The sequence below is a fragment of the Pseudorasbora parva genome, chromosome 2 (assembly GCF_024679245.1).
Source record: "Pseudorasbora parva isolate DD20220531a chromosome 2, ASM2467924v1, whole genome shotgun sequence".
Taxonomy (NCBI): domain Eukaryota; kingdom Metazoa; phylum Chordata; class Actinopteri; order Cypriniformes; family Gobionidae; genus Pseudorasbora; species Pseudorasbora parva.
The window spans coordinates 47,436,437-47,451,377 of record NC_090173.1 but is presented as its reverse complement, the minus strand read 5'-3'; the positions used below and the strand labels follow the sequence as shown (position 1 = coordinate 47,451,377).

At 37.3% G+C, this 14,941-nt stretch overlaps 1 protein-coding gene across 2 annotated transcripts in view; it reads left to right on the top strand.

Moving 5' to 3' along the window:
• The window catches only part of srl (sarcalumenin), a 43,793-nt gene extending 30,346 nt beyond the window's left edge, over positions 1-13,447 (top strand). Inside the window, exons 4-7 of one of the 2 annotated variants that reach the window (XM_067429048.1) lie at positions 5,553-5,588; positions 9,175-9,291; positions 9,394-9,627; positions 11,762-13,447. In XM_067429048.1, the coding sequence (XP_067285149.1) occupies positions 5,553-5,588; positions 9,175-9,291; positions 9,394-9,627; positions 11,762-12,573 (1,199 nt within the window). In that variant the 3' untranslated portion in view covers positions 12,574-13,447. The remainder of the gene's footprint in view (positions 1-5,552; positions 5,589-9,174; positions 9,292-9,393; positions 9,628-11,761) is intronic. The other variant, XM_067429049.1, reaches the window with a different exon arrangement.
• Positions 13,448-14,941: the final 1,494 nt, after the last annotated feature.

Here is a 14,941-nt window from a genome sequence, read left to right as displayed (position 1 = left end):
ATGAAGTTCAAAGTAATGCTTTAAAAAATATATTTTTAATGTTTTTTAGTTTTAGGGACCGTTTACACGACAAGGATGTATTAAAAAAAATAAATGCTTTTTTTCATGTACAGACAACATAATCGTCAAAACGATCTATGTTCACATAGATCCACGAAAACGGCTAAAAGCACTGTATTATGCATGCCAGGCCAGTAGATGGCGGTGTGACTTTAAGAAACACTACGTGCCTATAGACTGAACACAGAAAAATGCATGACATCTCTGTTTTTGCAGTTTACGCAGAGATCATATCGGTGTAGTTTTTAAAAATTTTGGGGCTGTTTACATGACACATTTGTTAACTAAAAACAAAAATCGTTTTTATGTGTTTTGGTCATTCATTTACAGTACACGGTAATGGCGTTTTGGCGACCTGAAAATGCAATCTTTTGAAAACAGGACTTAAAGCAGAAGTTTTTGAAAACTATACCGTTATCGTCTCGGTGTAAAGTACAAAAATGTACATTTGTGAACACGGTGACATCATGCATATGTCTGTAGGTGTGTAGTGTTTCTTTACAAAGTCACACCGCCATCTACTGGCCTGGCATGCATAATACAACGCTTTTAGTTGTTTTCGCGGTTCCGTGTGAACAGGGATAATTTTGACAATGTTGACGTCTCTACGTGAAAAACGCAAAGGAAAAACTTTACTGTTTTAGTAGCCTTTATTGTTGTAGTGTAAACATACCCTTGAACTTTGAAACCTGTTTTCAAAAGTTTTCAAGCCCCCGTTTTCAGGTAAATTAACAGTCAAAACATACGTTTTCTGTATTTAGTTGAAAACAGTGTCTTGTAAACAGCCCCTTGGTTAACAACTATGACCCTGCACTGGACACGAGGCGTTGCCATATACGAGTACCGTGGCTTCTTGGAGCCAACACATGTGTGATTCGTCATTTCACAGCTGTAGAGCTGGTGCACATCCAGACTGGGTCGAGGGGGGCAGAAACACTGGAAGAAAGAAAGAGAGAGAGAGAGAGAGTTAAAATAGAAAACACAAGGCTTTCTTATTACGAGGAACGAAGGCTCCATCTGAAAGCAATCAGGAGTTTCTCAACAGCCCTCATTTTATATAAGACCTTCATGTGCTCGAGTCCTCACACAAATGTCTCATGAATACACATGAAATATCCACTGTGCAGTTTTCTCTGTTTTTAATTATGTATACAGCGATACCTTATACAGAGGAGGTTCTGCAGGCATACATTTTTTGGGATGATTGAACTTTTAACTTGACTTTCAGCAATCTTTTAGAACTTCAAACTTTTAAAATATTGCCGTATATACTCAATAATAAGTAACATAGACATTTATAGACATAAATTAGGCCATGTTTGACCTTAAATGTAGGATTTTGTTTAGTATTACAAGTTACACTACAACTGCAACTACTTTTTGTTGTTGTTGTTGCTGATGGCATTAAAACAAGTCACATAATGACGTCCATAATTTGCCTATGTACGCAAATGTAATACATGTAGAAATTATGCTTAATTTGCATGTTTAAACATTTAAATATTAAAGATGCAATCCAAAACATTATTTCTTTGTAGCCTACATTATAAGTTTAATTTTATTAAAAGTAAACAAAGTAGTTTTAGCCCCAGAAGTGGTTTGAGATTAAAGAGTTTAGATTATGAAAGCAGTTCAAAGGTCAGTGTAGGTGGGTTGTGTCCTCTGTCTGAAGGATGACTTTCATGGTGCAGAGTGAGTGTCCTTCTAACCCCTTAACTGAACACTGGGATCGTGCTTGCCCCCTTGTGGTTCAGCATGGTATTTAACCCCCACACTCACCACAATAATGCAAGACTGACTTTTACATTTGTGAGGAAGCTGAAACAAGCTATCCAGATATCATCTGAGGGCCAGCGTGATCAAAGACTGCCGGTGGGGATCAAAGAACGATCAAATCACACACCACTACACCAGTGCAATAGGGGTAGATATTGTCATGCAGGGTGATTCTGGGTACAAGCATGTTCCAACCCAGCAAATATTTGACAGCAACCATAAATGTCTGTGGTTATTGCAAAAAAATGAAGCAATCGTATATGAGGTATATTTAGTAGGTTTTCTTTATTTTTTTTACAAATGGAGTTCTTCTGGTTTTTAAATTTTACATTTTACATTAATTTATTAAAAATAAATATAAAAATCTTATGCAGAAAATATGATCTTATTTCACCACAAAATCAAACAAATAAAATGAATTATTCTATGATAAATAGCTCATTTCACAAAGAACGCTCACAACCCGCGAAAAGTTCAAACGGCTGATGACATCAGCGGGGGATAGTGCACCGACACATCACTGGGCCTCTGGGCCTTTTATCACTACACATCAAAATTTGATTGGCTGATGACCCATTTCAGTCAAAGCTATGGTCCAATGGAAAATAGCAGCTTCAATGAAAGGTTAGCTATTCTACTAGTGCTGGTCCAAGGAGCTGTGATGCATTTAGATGGTGACATATGGAAAATACAACTCAGCCTCACAAAAAATAAATACATTCTTTCTGGAAATATAATCGTAACATACACTCTAAAAAATGCTGGGTTAAAAACAACCCAAGTTGGGTTGAAAATGCACCGACCCAACAATTGAGTTGTTTTAACCCAGTGGTTGAGTTGTTTTAACCCAGTGGTTGAGTTGTTTTAACCCAGTGGTTGGGTTAAATGTTGCTTAAGACAACCCAATTGCTGGGTAAGAACAACTCAACCATTGGGTTAAAACAACCCAATTGTTGGGTCGGTGCATTTTCAACCCAACTTGGGTTGTTTTTAACCCAGCATTTTTTAGAGTGTACATATGTCATAAAATATATATATATATATATATATATATATATATATATATATATATATATATATATATATATATATATATATATATATATATATATATATATATCAGATACGGAGTCAGATACGGACATTATTATTTTTGACGTCACTACAAGGAATTTTACCAGGTTTATTAAAGTCATGTAAACGCAGTTTACTTACATAGTCAGTTTACTGGTTTGCATGTAAATGGGGAAAACTAATAATTAATTAATTAATTAATTAATTTCAATAAGCTGATTTTTTGTTTAGTTATCAGCTTACTGGTGTGCATGTAAACGCACCCAATGACATCATACCCATGTTACCCTACTTTTCCTTTGTGTTCCATTGGAACAAAATACACTCACATAAAGGATTATTAGGAACACCTGTTCAATTTCTCATTAATACAATTATCTAATCAACCAATCACATGGCAGTTGCTTCAATGCATTTAGGGGTGTGGTCCTGGTCAAGACAATCTCCTGAACTCCAAACTGAATGTCAGAATGGGAAAGAAAGGGGATTTAAGCAATTTTGAGCGTGGCATGGTTGTTGGTGCCAGACGGGCCGGTCTGAGTATTTCACAATCTGCTCAGTTACTGGGATTTTCACGCACAACCATTTCTAGGGTTTACAAAGAAAAAGGGAAAAACATCCAGTATGTGGCAGTCCTGTGGTTGAAAATGCCTTATTGATGCTCGAGGTCAGAGGAGAATGGGCCGACTGATTCAAGCTGATAGAAGAACAACTTTGACTGAAATAACCACTCATTACAACCGAGGTATGCAGCAAAGCATTTGTGAAGCCACAACACGCACAACCTTGAGGCGGATGGGCTACACTGCAAAAAAAAAACCCCAAAAAACAATGCTTTTCTTTCTTAGTATTTTTGTCTTGTTTCTAGTCAAAATTTCTAAAAAATTCTTACATTAAGAAACATTTACTAGACACGTAAAAATTATTGCCTTGTTTTTTTTTTGGGGGGGGGGGGGGGATACTTTTTTCTCTTATCTTTTTTCTTATCTCTAAAAATTAAGACAGTTTTTGCTAAATAATCTGCCAGTGAGATACATAAAATAATGTTGTTGTAAGATTATTTTTCTTACCCGATTATTTAGCAGATTATTTATCTTATTTTAAGCAAAAACTCTTAAGGATGAGTATTTTTCCCCCAAAACAAGACAATTACTTTTGCTTGTCGAGTAAATACTTCTTGTTTAAAGAATTTTTAGATGTTAGGACTAGAAACAAGACAAAAAAACTTAGAAGTTAAAAGTTAGAAAAGCATTTTTTGCAGTGTACAACAGCAGAAAACTCCACCGGATACCACTCATCTCCACTACAAATAGGAAAAAGAGGCTACAGTTTGCACAAACTCACCAAAATTGGACAGTTGTTGACTGGAAAAATGTTGCCTGGTCTGATGAGTCTCGATTTCTGTTGAGACATTCAGATGGTAGAGTCAGAATTTGGCGTAAACAGAATGAGAACATAGATCCATCATAGATCCATCACCTTGTTTCCACTGTGCCGGCTGGTGGTGGTGGTGTAATGGTGTGGGGGATGTTTTCTTGGCACACTTTAGGCCCCTTAGTGCCAATTGGGCATCGTTTAAATGCCACGGCCTACCCGAGGATTGTTTCTGACCATGTCCATCCCTTTATGACCACCATGTACCCATCCTCTGATGGCTACTTCCAGCAGGATAATGCACCATGTCACAAAGCTTGAATCATTTCAAATTGGTTTCTTGAACATGACAATGAGTTCACTGAACTAAAATGGGCCCTACCGGATCTCAACCCAATAGAGCATCTTTGGGATGTGATGGAACGGGAGGCTTCGTGCCCTGGATGTGCATCCTACAAATCTCCATCAACTGCAAGATGCTATCCTATCAATATGGGCCAACATTTCTAAAGAATGCTTTCAGTACCTTGTTGAATCAATGCCATGTAGAATTAAGGCAGTTCTGAAGGTGAAAGGGGGTCAAACACAGTATTAGTATGGTGTTCCTAATAATATATATATATATATATATATATATATATATATATATATATATATATATATATATATATATATATATATATATATATGTGTATGTATATATATATATATATATATATATATATATATGTGTGTGTGTGTGTGTGTGTGTGTGTGTGTGTGTGTGCATGTATTTACTCATATACTATTTCTTAATTTTATTTGTTCATTTATTTATAAGATTCACCCATTTATATATTTTAATTTAGTTTTTGTCTTGCTGTACACTAAATTTATTTTATTTTATTTTTTTAAATTATTTTAGGAAGGTTTTTTGAAATCCACCTATTTATAAAAAAAATTCTGGTTTTACACACAAAAAATAATTAATTCATTCATAAGAATAGAATTTGTGTTCGACCATCTCTTCTAGAAATCATTGTATCTGGACGAACATCAAACCTCACCCACACAAATCTCAGCTCATCACATAATGTCTCCTTCACAGGAAAAGTGTCACTTTCTGCCCTCTTTCTTAACCTCTTCCTGTGACCCCTTCACATCCTCTCTCTCTCTCTCTCTCTTTCTATTTCTCTTCTTCCTCTGCCTGCACTTTTCCTCACACTTGTCATTTTCATCCCTTTCACTGCGCCTCCTGTCCTCCCCCGACATCACCCGTCATTAAACAGCCTATCCTGGACGCACACTGGGGGATTCTGCCACAGGTGGGTATGACGGGGCGCTTCACTGCATGGCACTGCCTGCATCGTCTCTGAACCCCAGCTCGCGCTCATCTGTCCAATTACCAGCAGCACTCAATCAGCACTAATTACAAAGTGCCGTCATATGTCAGTGTAGAGCGCTGCTTCATAGTCGACATTCAGCCACTGTAAAGAGCGAACTTTAATAGAACTCTCTTTTTTTTGGAGAAAATACAACTAACTTAGTTTAGCAAATCATCCAACGGCACATGCAAACGTTCAAACGGCAGATTTGGGTGAAAGACTAGATTTGGTTCAGCTATTTTTCTTCATCCGACTAATCAAACTTTCTAATTTAATTAATTCTGAAAACTAATCAAAGTCTTCCTTCATTTTATAAGAATCATTTTGATCATCCCTATTCATATCAAAATAGCAAGTGGGTTGCACAAGTTTTTATTTTTTCATCTTTCTGTGGATAGGTGTGTGCAATAAACAGTGCTTGACAAATGTATCTGTTCAAAAGTTTAATGTCAGTAAGATTTTTTGTGAAAGAAATGAATACTTTTATTCAGCAAGGCTGCGTGAAATTGGTCAAAAGTGACAGTGCAGACATATATAATGTTACAAAATAAAATAAATGCTGTTCTACTGAACTTTCTATTCATCAAAGAATCCTAAAAAAAGGTTTCCACAAACATATGAACTGTTTTCAACATTAATAATCATATTCTTGAGCATCCAATCATCATATTGTGATTTCTGAAGGAACATGTGACACTAAGGAGCGCAATAATGATGCTGAAAATTCAGCTTTGATCACACGAATAAATTACATTTTAAAACATATTCACATAGAAAATAATATAATGTGAAATAAAAAAAATATTTCACAATATTACTATATTTGATCAAATAAATGCAGCCTTGGTGAGTAGAAAATACCTCTTTCAAGAACATTACAAAATCCTACTGACCCCAAAACTTTTGAACAGTGGAGAATGGCTGCGTCCAAAATTGCATAATCTCTTAGTAAGAGAGCAATAAATAAGTAATTACTTCAAGAGCGCTAAAAAGTATGTTTTATGTAATACGTACTACATCCGCCATGTTGTTATTATCATGTGACCAGATGTGTCGCTCCACTGCCAAGGCCTCATGGGATGGTAAAGTCTCCATCATATACAAACTTTAGAATCTCACTGGAATTAGGAGGTCATCCAAATACTTTTTGCCTACTCTTTTATGAGTGCTGTAAATTCGGTCATAATTATTATCACATACTGTTTTTTTCCTACTATAAGTATGTGGTTTCAGACCCTGTGTCTAATCTGACGCTATTGAAAATGAGACAGTAAGGTATCGGTTTAATGTTAATTAATCAGCTGATAAATACTGAAATTACATATTAGAGAACAGAAAGGCCACAAAACGGGTTTTGCAAATTAGACGTGCCCTGAACAGTCTGTATTTGTGCGATATTATTTGCGTCAGATTAAATATATAGCATCTCATATCAGTGTTGGTTGCATGTGCAGTCTTGGCATGGCCGTGTGTGGGGGTTACTTATGTCAGATAATTGTATCAAAACTACAACAAAGATCCAACACTCTTAAAATGAAAAGTTCCCAAAGGTTTTCACAGTGATGCCATAGAAGAACCATTTAGGGTTCAATAAAGAACCTTTCAGGGAACAGTTGTAAAGAACAGGAAGAACATTTTAACCACTCCTTTCCACTAACGCTTTATGGATGTTAAATGTTCATTGATTGTATGAATGTATAGGTGTATAGAGGCTCTCGGGTTATGGGCTCAAACCCGCTGCTTCTGTGCTGCTAGTGGAGCACCTTGACCTCTACACTATGCTGAGGGGCCTTGAGTGATTGTGTAAGCACTGTTCTGGAGTACTTCATAGAAATGACATGCTCGGCAATTAATCAAGCTGAAATTCGTCCCTAAAGGACTCTTATTCTGTCCTCACAAAAAAGCGAAACGGCCTTCATTCCTTCATCTGTGCTCTTAAATGTGCATTCATTAGATATGTTCTTAAGAAAACAGATGGGTGAGCATAAGAAACGTTATTTAGTTAAAGTAGACAGCATGTTTAATTTGATGCTAACGAAAATCAGCCAGTGAGGGATAGAAGAACAATCTGTCTAATATGTTGACTGAAGATAGAATAAGCAAGTTCATTATTAGAAATTAATTCTTTATAAGCTTTCTAGATACAAAGTAGGAAGGGTTTTGATATAAGGAAAAGGGTTCAATAAAAACATTCCCACATAAGCGTTTGGCATGGGTTTAGAGAATGTACACATTCACACAACTTAAAGTCTTATTTTGGGGTCATTAATGATTTTGATTCACTTCTGCATGGCGCATTCATCACTCTTAATGCTTGCTGTATCTGCTGCACACAATTCACACTTTTCCCACATACGTGCACCCAATTGTGATGGTAGTTTACTTTCTGATGTCTAAGGTCAAAGAGACACATAGGGTAAAAAGGAAACCCAATTACAGAGAAGGAAAATTCTGTCATCATTTACTCACCCTTGTGAATGCCAATCCTGTATGAATCACAAAGTGTCTACAATGTATAGACATGTACAATTATTGAATTGTTTTAAATGTAAATTGTACTTCATATTTGTTCAATTGTTTTAAAATATAGCCTTTTTTAAAAAGAAAACTTAAATAAAAGAAAGAAACTGTAAAACCAGGGAGAGAATGTGTATACATTTATATTTATGTATAGCAGCAAATATTTATTATATCTATTTATGTATAGCAGCAAAATCAGACCTTTTTTTATGATGCATATTTAACCAATTTCCTAAATTTTTCCAGAAACTCATCCTTCTTTAAATGAACAAAAAAAGTCATGGTCACATCTATCCAGTTATCTAATGTTGGTCTCTCTTGTCTCTATTTGTGTGATAAAAGAAGATATTTTGAAGAATGATTGCAACCGAACAGTTGATAGACCCCATTGACTTCCATAATATATATACCGTATATGTGTGTGTGTGTATATATATATATATATATATATATATATATATACACTACAGTCAATGGCTATCGCCAACTATTTGGTTACCAACATGCTTCAGAATATCTTCTTTTGTGTTCATCAGAAGAAACCTGAAGCTGAGTAAATGAAGACAGAATGTTCATTTTAGGGTGGACTATCCCTTTAAGAATCATTAACAAGCACCAGTAAAGAAACATTTCCTGATGGAGACAATTTTCAATAATGACCATCTAATCACTGAATATGTCAATTCGCTATACACTTAAAAAATAATTGCTCCAAAAGTGTTTTTTCACAACATTTTTGGTTCCCCGAAGAACCTTTCAGTGAAATCTAAAGAATCTTTTTCTCCTATAAAGAATGTTTTGTGTTCTTTATGGATGTTGACGGTTCTTTGTGGAACCATCAATGGCAATACATAATCTTTATTTTTAAGAGTTATGTATATTATGATTTCTTTTTGCCTTCATTCAAGATAGAATTTGAATTGGGGTTCTTGCTCTTGGTCTCAGATTCTTTTTAAATCTTTTTTTTATACTAAACTCCATTATTCTCCATCTCTCTCTTAAACAGATGGAGAAATCACATCCAAACCCATGGTGCTGTTCCTTGGACCCTGGAGTGTGGGCAAGTCCTCCATGATCAATTATCTTTTGGGTCTTCTGGACACCCCATACCAGTTGTACACAGGTAAACTGCTGACTGTGCTTCATGTCAGTGCTTTTCACCTGTTTAAAGTTGTATTACAAATTTGCATCATCAACATGCAACATGCTTCTGGTGTTATTTCAGGTGCTGAACCCACTACCTCAGAGTTTACCGTCATCATGCACGGCGAGAAGATCCGCACCGTGGAGGGCATCGTCATGGCTGCCGACAGCTCTCGCTCCTTTTCTCCACTGGAGAAGTTTGGCCAGAACTTTTTGGAGAAGCTGGTTGGCATCGAGATGCCCCACAAGCTCCTGGAGAGGGTCACTTTCGTGGACACACCTGGAATCATTGAGAACCGCAAGCAGCAGGAGAGAGGTACGAGTCTTCTCCAGCATCTCCATTGATTCCTGTTATTTCAGGGTTCCTGCGGGTCTTAAACTCAAATGTAAGGTAATAAAAATTCTTACATTATTAAATGGTATAAAAAAAAGTCTTAAAGGTCCCGTTCTTCGCAATTCCATCTTTCAAACTTTAGTTAGTGTGTAATGTTGCTGTTAGAGCATAAATAATACCTGTAAAATTATAAAGCTCAAAGTTCAATGCCAAGCGAGATATTTTATTTAACAGAAGTTCAAACGGCCGTTTGGACTACACCCCTGCACTGGGGTGTAGGAATGACGTCACTAGAACCGTTTGTTGACTAACCCTCCTCCCACAAGAACACGCAAAATAGGGGGCGTGGTCTTGTTGCTCTCCCACGTGGAGAAGAGCGCGCATTCAGCGCTTGCATCTCCCCGTTATGGTAAGAGGCGGGACCTTTCCGGGCAAAGTGCGCTAAGCTGCTGTCCAATCACAACACGGGAAGCGCTGGCCCAATCAGAACTCATTACGTGTTTCTGAAGGAGGGACTTCATAGAACAAGGAAATCATCAGGCCGTTTTTAGGACAGAGAAAACAGCGCTGTACAGATAAGTAAATTGTGTGAAAAATACTGTGTTTTTTTACACGCGAAACAAACTCATATTATATTGCACACTGTAAACATAATCAAAGCTTCGAAAACACGCAAAGAACGGGACCTTTAATTATCATTTCAACATGTCTTCATTTTGGGGACGGGAAAAACTAAAATCGCGATATGGCTTGATTTAGGCTTAATTGAATTTAATTAAATAAATGTGAGCATTGCGAAAATTACACATTTATGCTAAGCAATTGCTATAATCTACTGTTGATGAATTATGACAGTAGCCTGGTTTGCATTACAGACTCACAAAAAAACTTATGTGATATTTTCTAAATGTTGATTAAAAAAACTATTGTGAAATTACGGTGTTTGCATTAACCGATGTTATGCGACCAAAGCTTAATTTCTTCCTATCGTGGTAAGTCGTTCCATTACTTTTTAATCTAAGGAGACACAGAAGTTTTATCCAAGAATTAATGGCAAGAAAAGCCGCTTATATTTGGAAGTACACGTATGAGGTGTTTTTGGGGGGGTTATAGTGCGCATTCTCCCTCATATCTGTTTCAAATTTTTGATAACTTGTGGCATTTCTCTTTTCTTTAGAATCCAGTATTCCTATAATTCTTAAAAAAAAAAAAAAAACGCCATCTTTAAAGAATGATCATGTGACTTTTACGTACACCAGGGGACCTGTAAATGCGATAAAACTGGTCCCACTGTGTTGAGAATTTTTTTTATTTTAAATTTGGCTGAAAAACCACCTCATGCAAGCGTAATTAATTAAAAAAATGCACGATTTTTGGGAGTTTTTGCACAATTTTCCATTGGGCATATTTTAAATTCGCAATTTGAATTTGTTCAGTTTGAAGGGTAATGTAAACACAACTAATGATTTCTTTATGGTGTTTAAATTGTAATATGTTGTAGGTGGATGTAAGAGTGCTTAGACATTATAGATTCAAAATAAGTCCTGATGTATTTCAGGCTTGTTTATCCACTTTATTTTGCAATGCAGAAGTATATTCTGTGAATGTGCCAGACATTATTTAACACATTCATTGGGTAGATTTGTGTTAAATTATGAATTTAACGCATTCATTGGGTAGATTTGACTATTGTCGGCACAGTTACCTCTTACATATCTTTCTTTAAACATTATAATCATATCAATCTACTGTAAGGGGACCTCTTATTATTACAGAGCCCACTAAAGGGACATGGTGAAGAAGAAAAAAATGAGATAGGAGGAAAAATCTCTTGAGAACACAAATGTTTTGAGAACGAATGCAATGTTTTTAAGGGAAACGCGAAACATTTTCGAGAATGCAAACACATTGCAGAATAATTTTCCCTCCCATCTATTTTTTTTTTCTTATTTGAATAAAGAAAGAAATAAAACACATTGTGAGTATTTTAAACTTGCATTTTTTGTTTTGTTGTACAATTTTTGATTTAAAAAAATAATCTATATATACCTTATATTCAGCATTTGAATCTATAAATCATTATTACTTTTTCTATATTTCTTCTCTCTCCTCAAAGGTTATCCATTCAATGACGTGTGCCAGTGGTTTATCGATCGCGCAGACCTCATTTTCGTGGTTTTCGATCCCACCAAGCTGGACGTAGGTCTTGAATTGGAGATGCTCTTCCGGCAGCTGAAAGGTCGGGAGTCTCAAATCCGTATCATCCTCAATAAGGCCGACAGCTTGGTGACCCAGGACCTCATGCGTGTCTACGGTGCTCTGTTCTGGAGTCTGGCGCCCCTTATTAACGTGACCGAACCCCCACGTGTCTACGTCAGCTCTTTCTGGCCCTACGACTACGCCCCGGACACCAGCCGCGAGCTCTTCAAACGTGAGGAAATATCCCTGCTGGAAGACCTGAACCAGGTGATCGAGAACCGTCTGGAGAACAAAATCGCTTTCATCCGCCAGCACGGCATCCGCGTTCGCATTCACGCCCTCCTGGTGGACCGCTATGTGCAGACCTTCAAGGACAAGATGACCTTCTTCAGCGACCCCGAGCTGGTCTTCAAGGAGATCGTGGACGATCCTGACAAGTTCTACATTTTTAAGTCCATCCTGGCCAAAACCAACGTCAGCAAGTTCGACCTGCCCAACCGAGATGCTTACCGAGACTTCTTCGGGATCAACTCAGTGAGCAGCTTTAAGCAGCTGTCCGCCCAGTGCTCCTACATGGGCGGTTGCCTGCTGGAGAAGATCGAGCGTGCTATCACCAACGAATTGCCCGCCCTGCTTGGCAGCATCAACTCCGGCAAGAACCCGACCCTGTCCTCCTGTGAGGCCACCGGCTGTGGGGAAAAGCCCAAGAACCGCTACCGGCGAAACTGAGAGAAGAAACCAGGCGGGAGGGAGACCGAGGAGGAGGACGAGAGAAAGAAAGGAGGGACGTGGAGTGAACAAACCGTGGAGGAGCAGTGGACCCAATCCTGTTCCTGCCACGGGTCCATTTCGGGTCAATGGAGACGGATCTCACGGGACATTTTTAGCGTGAAGAGGTTGTGTGTGGGGGAATTTGAGAGGGCAGGGGACTCTGGGATTGGGTGGAGGGAGGGTCTTGTGAAGTCTTGAGGCGGAGTTTCTTGTGAATGCGAGGAGAGCGCTCCAAAATAACTCTCCTCTCTTATCGCACTACTTTTATAAACTGTCTGCAGTTTTGGAGGGAAAATGTGTACTCATGAAAAAAAATGGCTGACACACTTAAAAATGTAAAAAACAGCAAAAATAAAATAACCTGAGACTGAAAATGGGTATCAGCTGCCTTGAATGTGAACCACAAAGCAACCGTAATGCAATAAGAACATTGTCATACAGTCAGTTCTCTGTGCAGTTTTCCAGTGTATTTTGGGTTGATTTGTTCACTTTTATAGGTTAGTGACTATGAATGATTATTTCTCCCATGAGATATTTATAAGCTACTAGCATTTTTACATTGCATGTTATGATACAGAGGGGTTTGGTTTGTCTCACATTTCCACTTTGTATACCACAATAAAAACCAATCTATTTAAAATTCCACAACTAACAGCCAGGTCTTATGTAATGGTTGGGGTTTTGTGTGGAAATATTCACATTGATCTAGATATCTAGATAGACATTACCTCATAAAGCTGCATTTTTTTGAATCCAAGTTATGATGTACGGTAGTCGACAGTGCAAACTGAGCAGTTCTGTGGAAGAGACAAAACTGCAATAAAGTGTCATTAACCGAGCTGTGTGGTTTTTGGGGGTTGGGTCGTCACTCGGATCTCTTCTGAAAGACCTGTCTAGTTAAATATCAAGGACCACTTTTTGTTTCCAACTCCAAAAATAGAAACAAAATGAACCCTGGTGTCACTGCCTGAGACTTTAACCACAGGTAAGTATGTTTATAAGTCCCTAAAGGTGCAGTCATATTACATCAGTAATGTAGCAAATGAAGCACTGCTCACACAGAAGTCACTTTACACTTTAAAGCAGCTTTCTATTGGTCAGATTCACGTCAATTTAAACCTGAGTGTGAAACTTTTTCGCTCTCACGCAAAACTCCTGCTTCCTATTGAAATGACAGTAATTTGCACTTGAAATTTCACAAATTAACGCACGTGTTAAACTACAGCTTGCAACACTTACCTTAGCAAGTGTAGTAGGCCTAATACCCTGGCACCAACCACGACACCATATCAACTTTTTCCATCGACACACACCCCTCACATAATCTTTAGATGATGTAAAAATCAGCTACTTGAAATCTTTTAAATTATCAAAGTGAAATTGTCTTGTCAACACTTCTAGTGAGTGAGTGTCCATGTTGAAGTTGCAGTAGTCGTCCACTAGAGTGAGCACAGAATTTGAAGAAATATAGCATCACATTGACGTGAGGGCGAAAGCACATGAAATGCACTGCACCTAATGCTGAGGTGAAGCCCATGTGCAAACAGTTAATAACAACATAAAGTGAATAAAATATGAAAAAGAGTTTTATGAAAGTCAAATGTTCACATAAACACATAGATCAGCTGAAAATGAACAAGCTGAAAAGAGATTTGACATTGAGAGAAACCTCGACCATGATGCAGGTGATAGTTTCTATATTTAGCCTAGATGTATAAGGATAAAGTCAACATAAAAACATAAACTGACTCCGTTTATAACATTTCTGGTAATTTTCCCACCAAATTTGATATTTATTTTGGTCAAGTGGTCAGTTTGGATAGTTAGCATTGTTAGCATGGTGGATTAAAGATGCCTATAATGCTAACGGATAGCTTCCTTCATCACAGACCTCAGTGGTTTGTAAAGATGAGGAAAATAATGTTACATCCAATATCCAAATGGCTTTAGGCATTATTTTTATAGTGTTGTTGTGCCGCCTCTCTAGAATAAATTACCGCTAAATGACCACAGTAATGTAATGGTTAATGTTAAAGTTGATAGTTTAATGAAGGTTACTAATATGGCACTGAAAAAAACAACAGCTTCATATGTCTATTCATGTAGCTCAAACAGCAGAGTGGCGCAGAAAAAAAAAAGGTCATGGGTTTGATTCCGAGAGAATGCATGAAATGATACAATCTACACTTTGAATGTCATGTAAATCATTTTTTGATAAAAGCATATAACAAATGCATAATTCATGAAGGATAAGAAAAAAAAGGTCATTTTCAATAATTCTGCATCATTCTTGTAGCTCAAACAGTAGCACATGGAGCCAATGGCA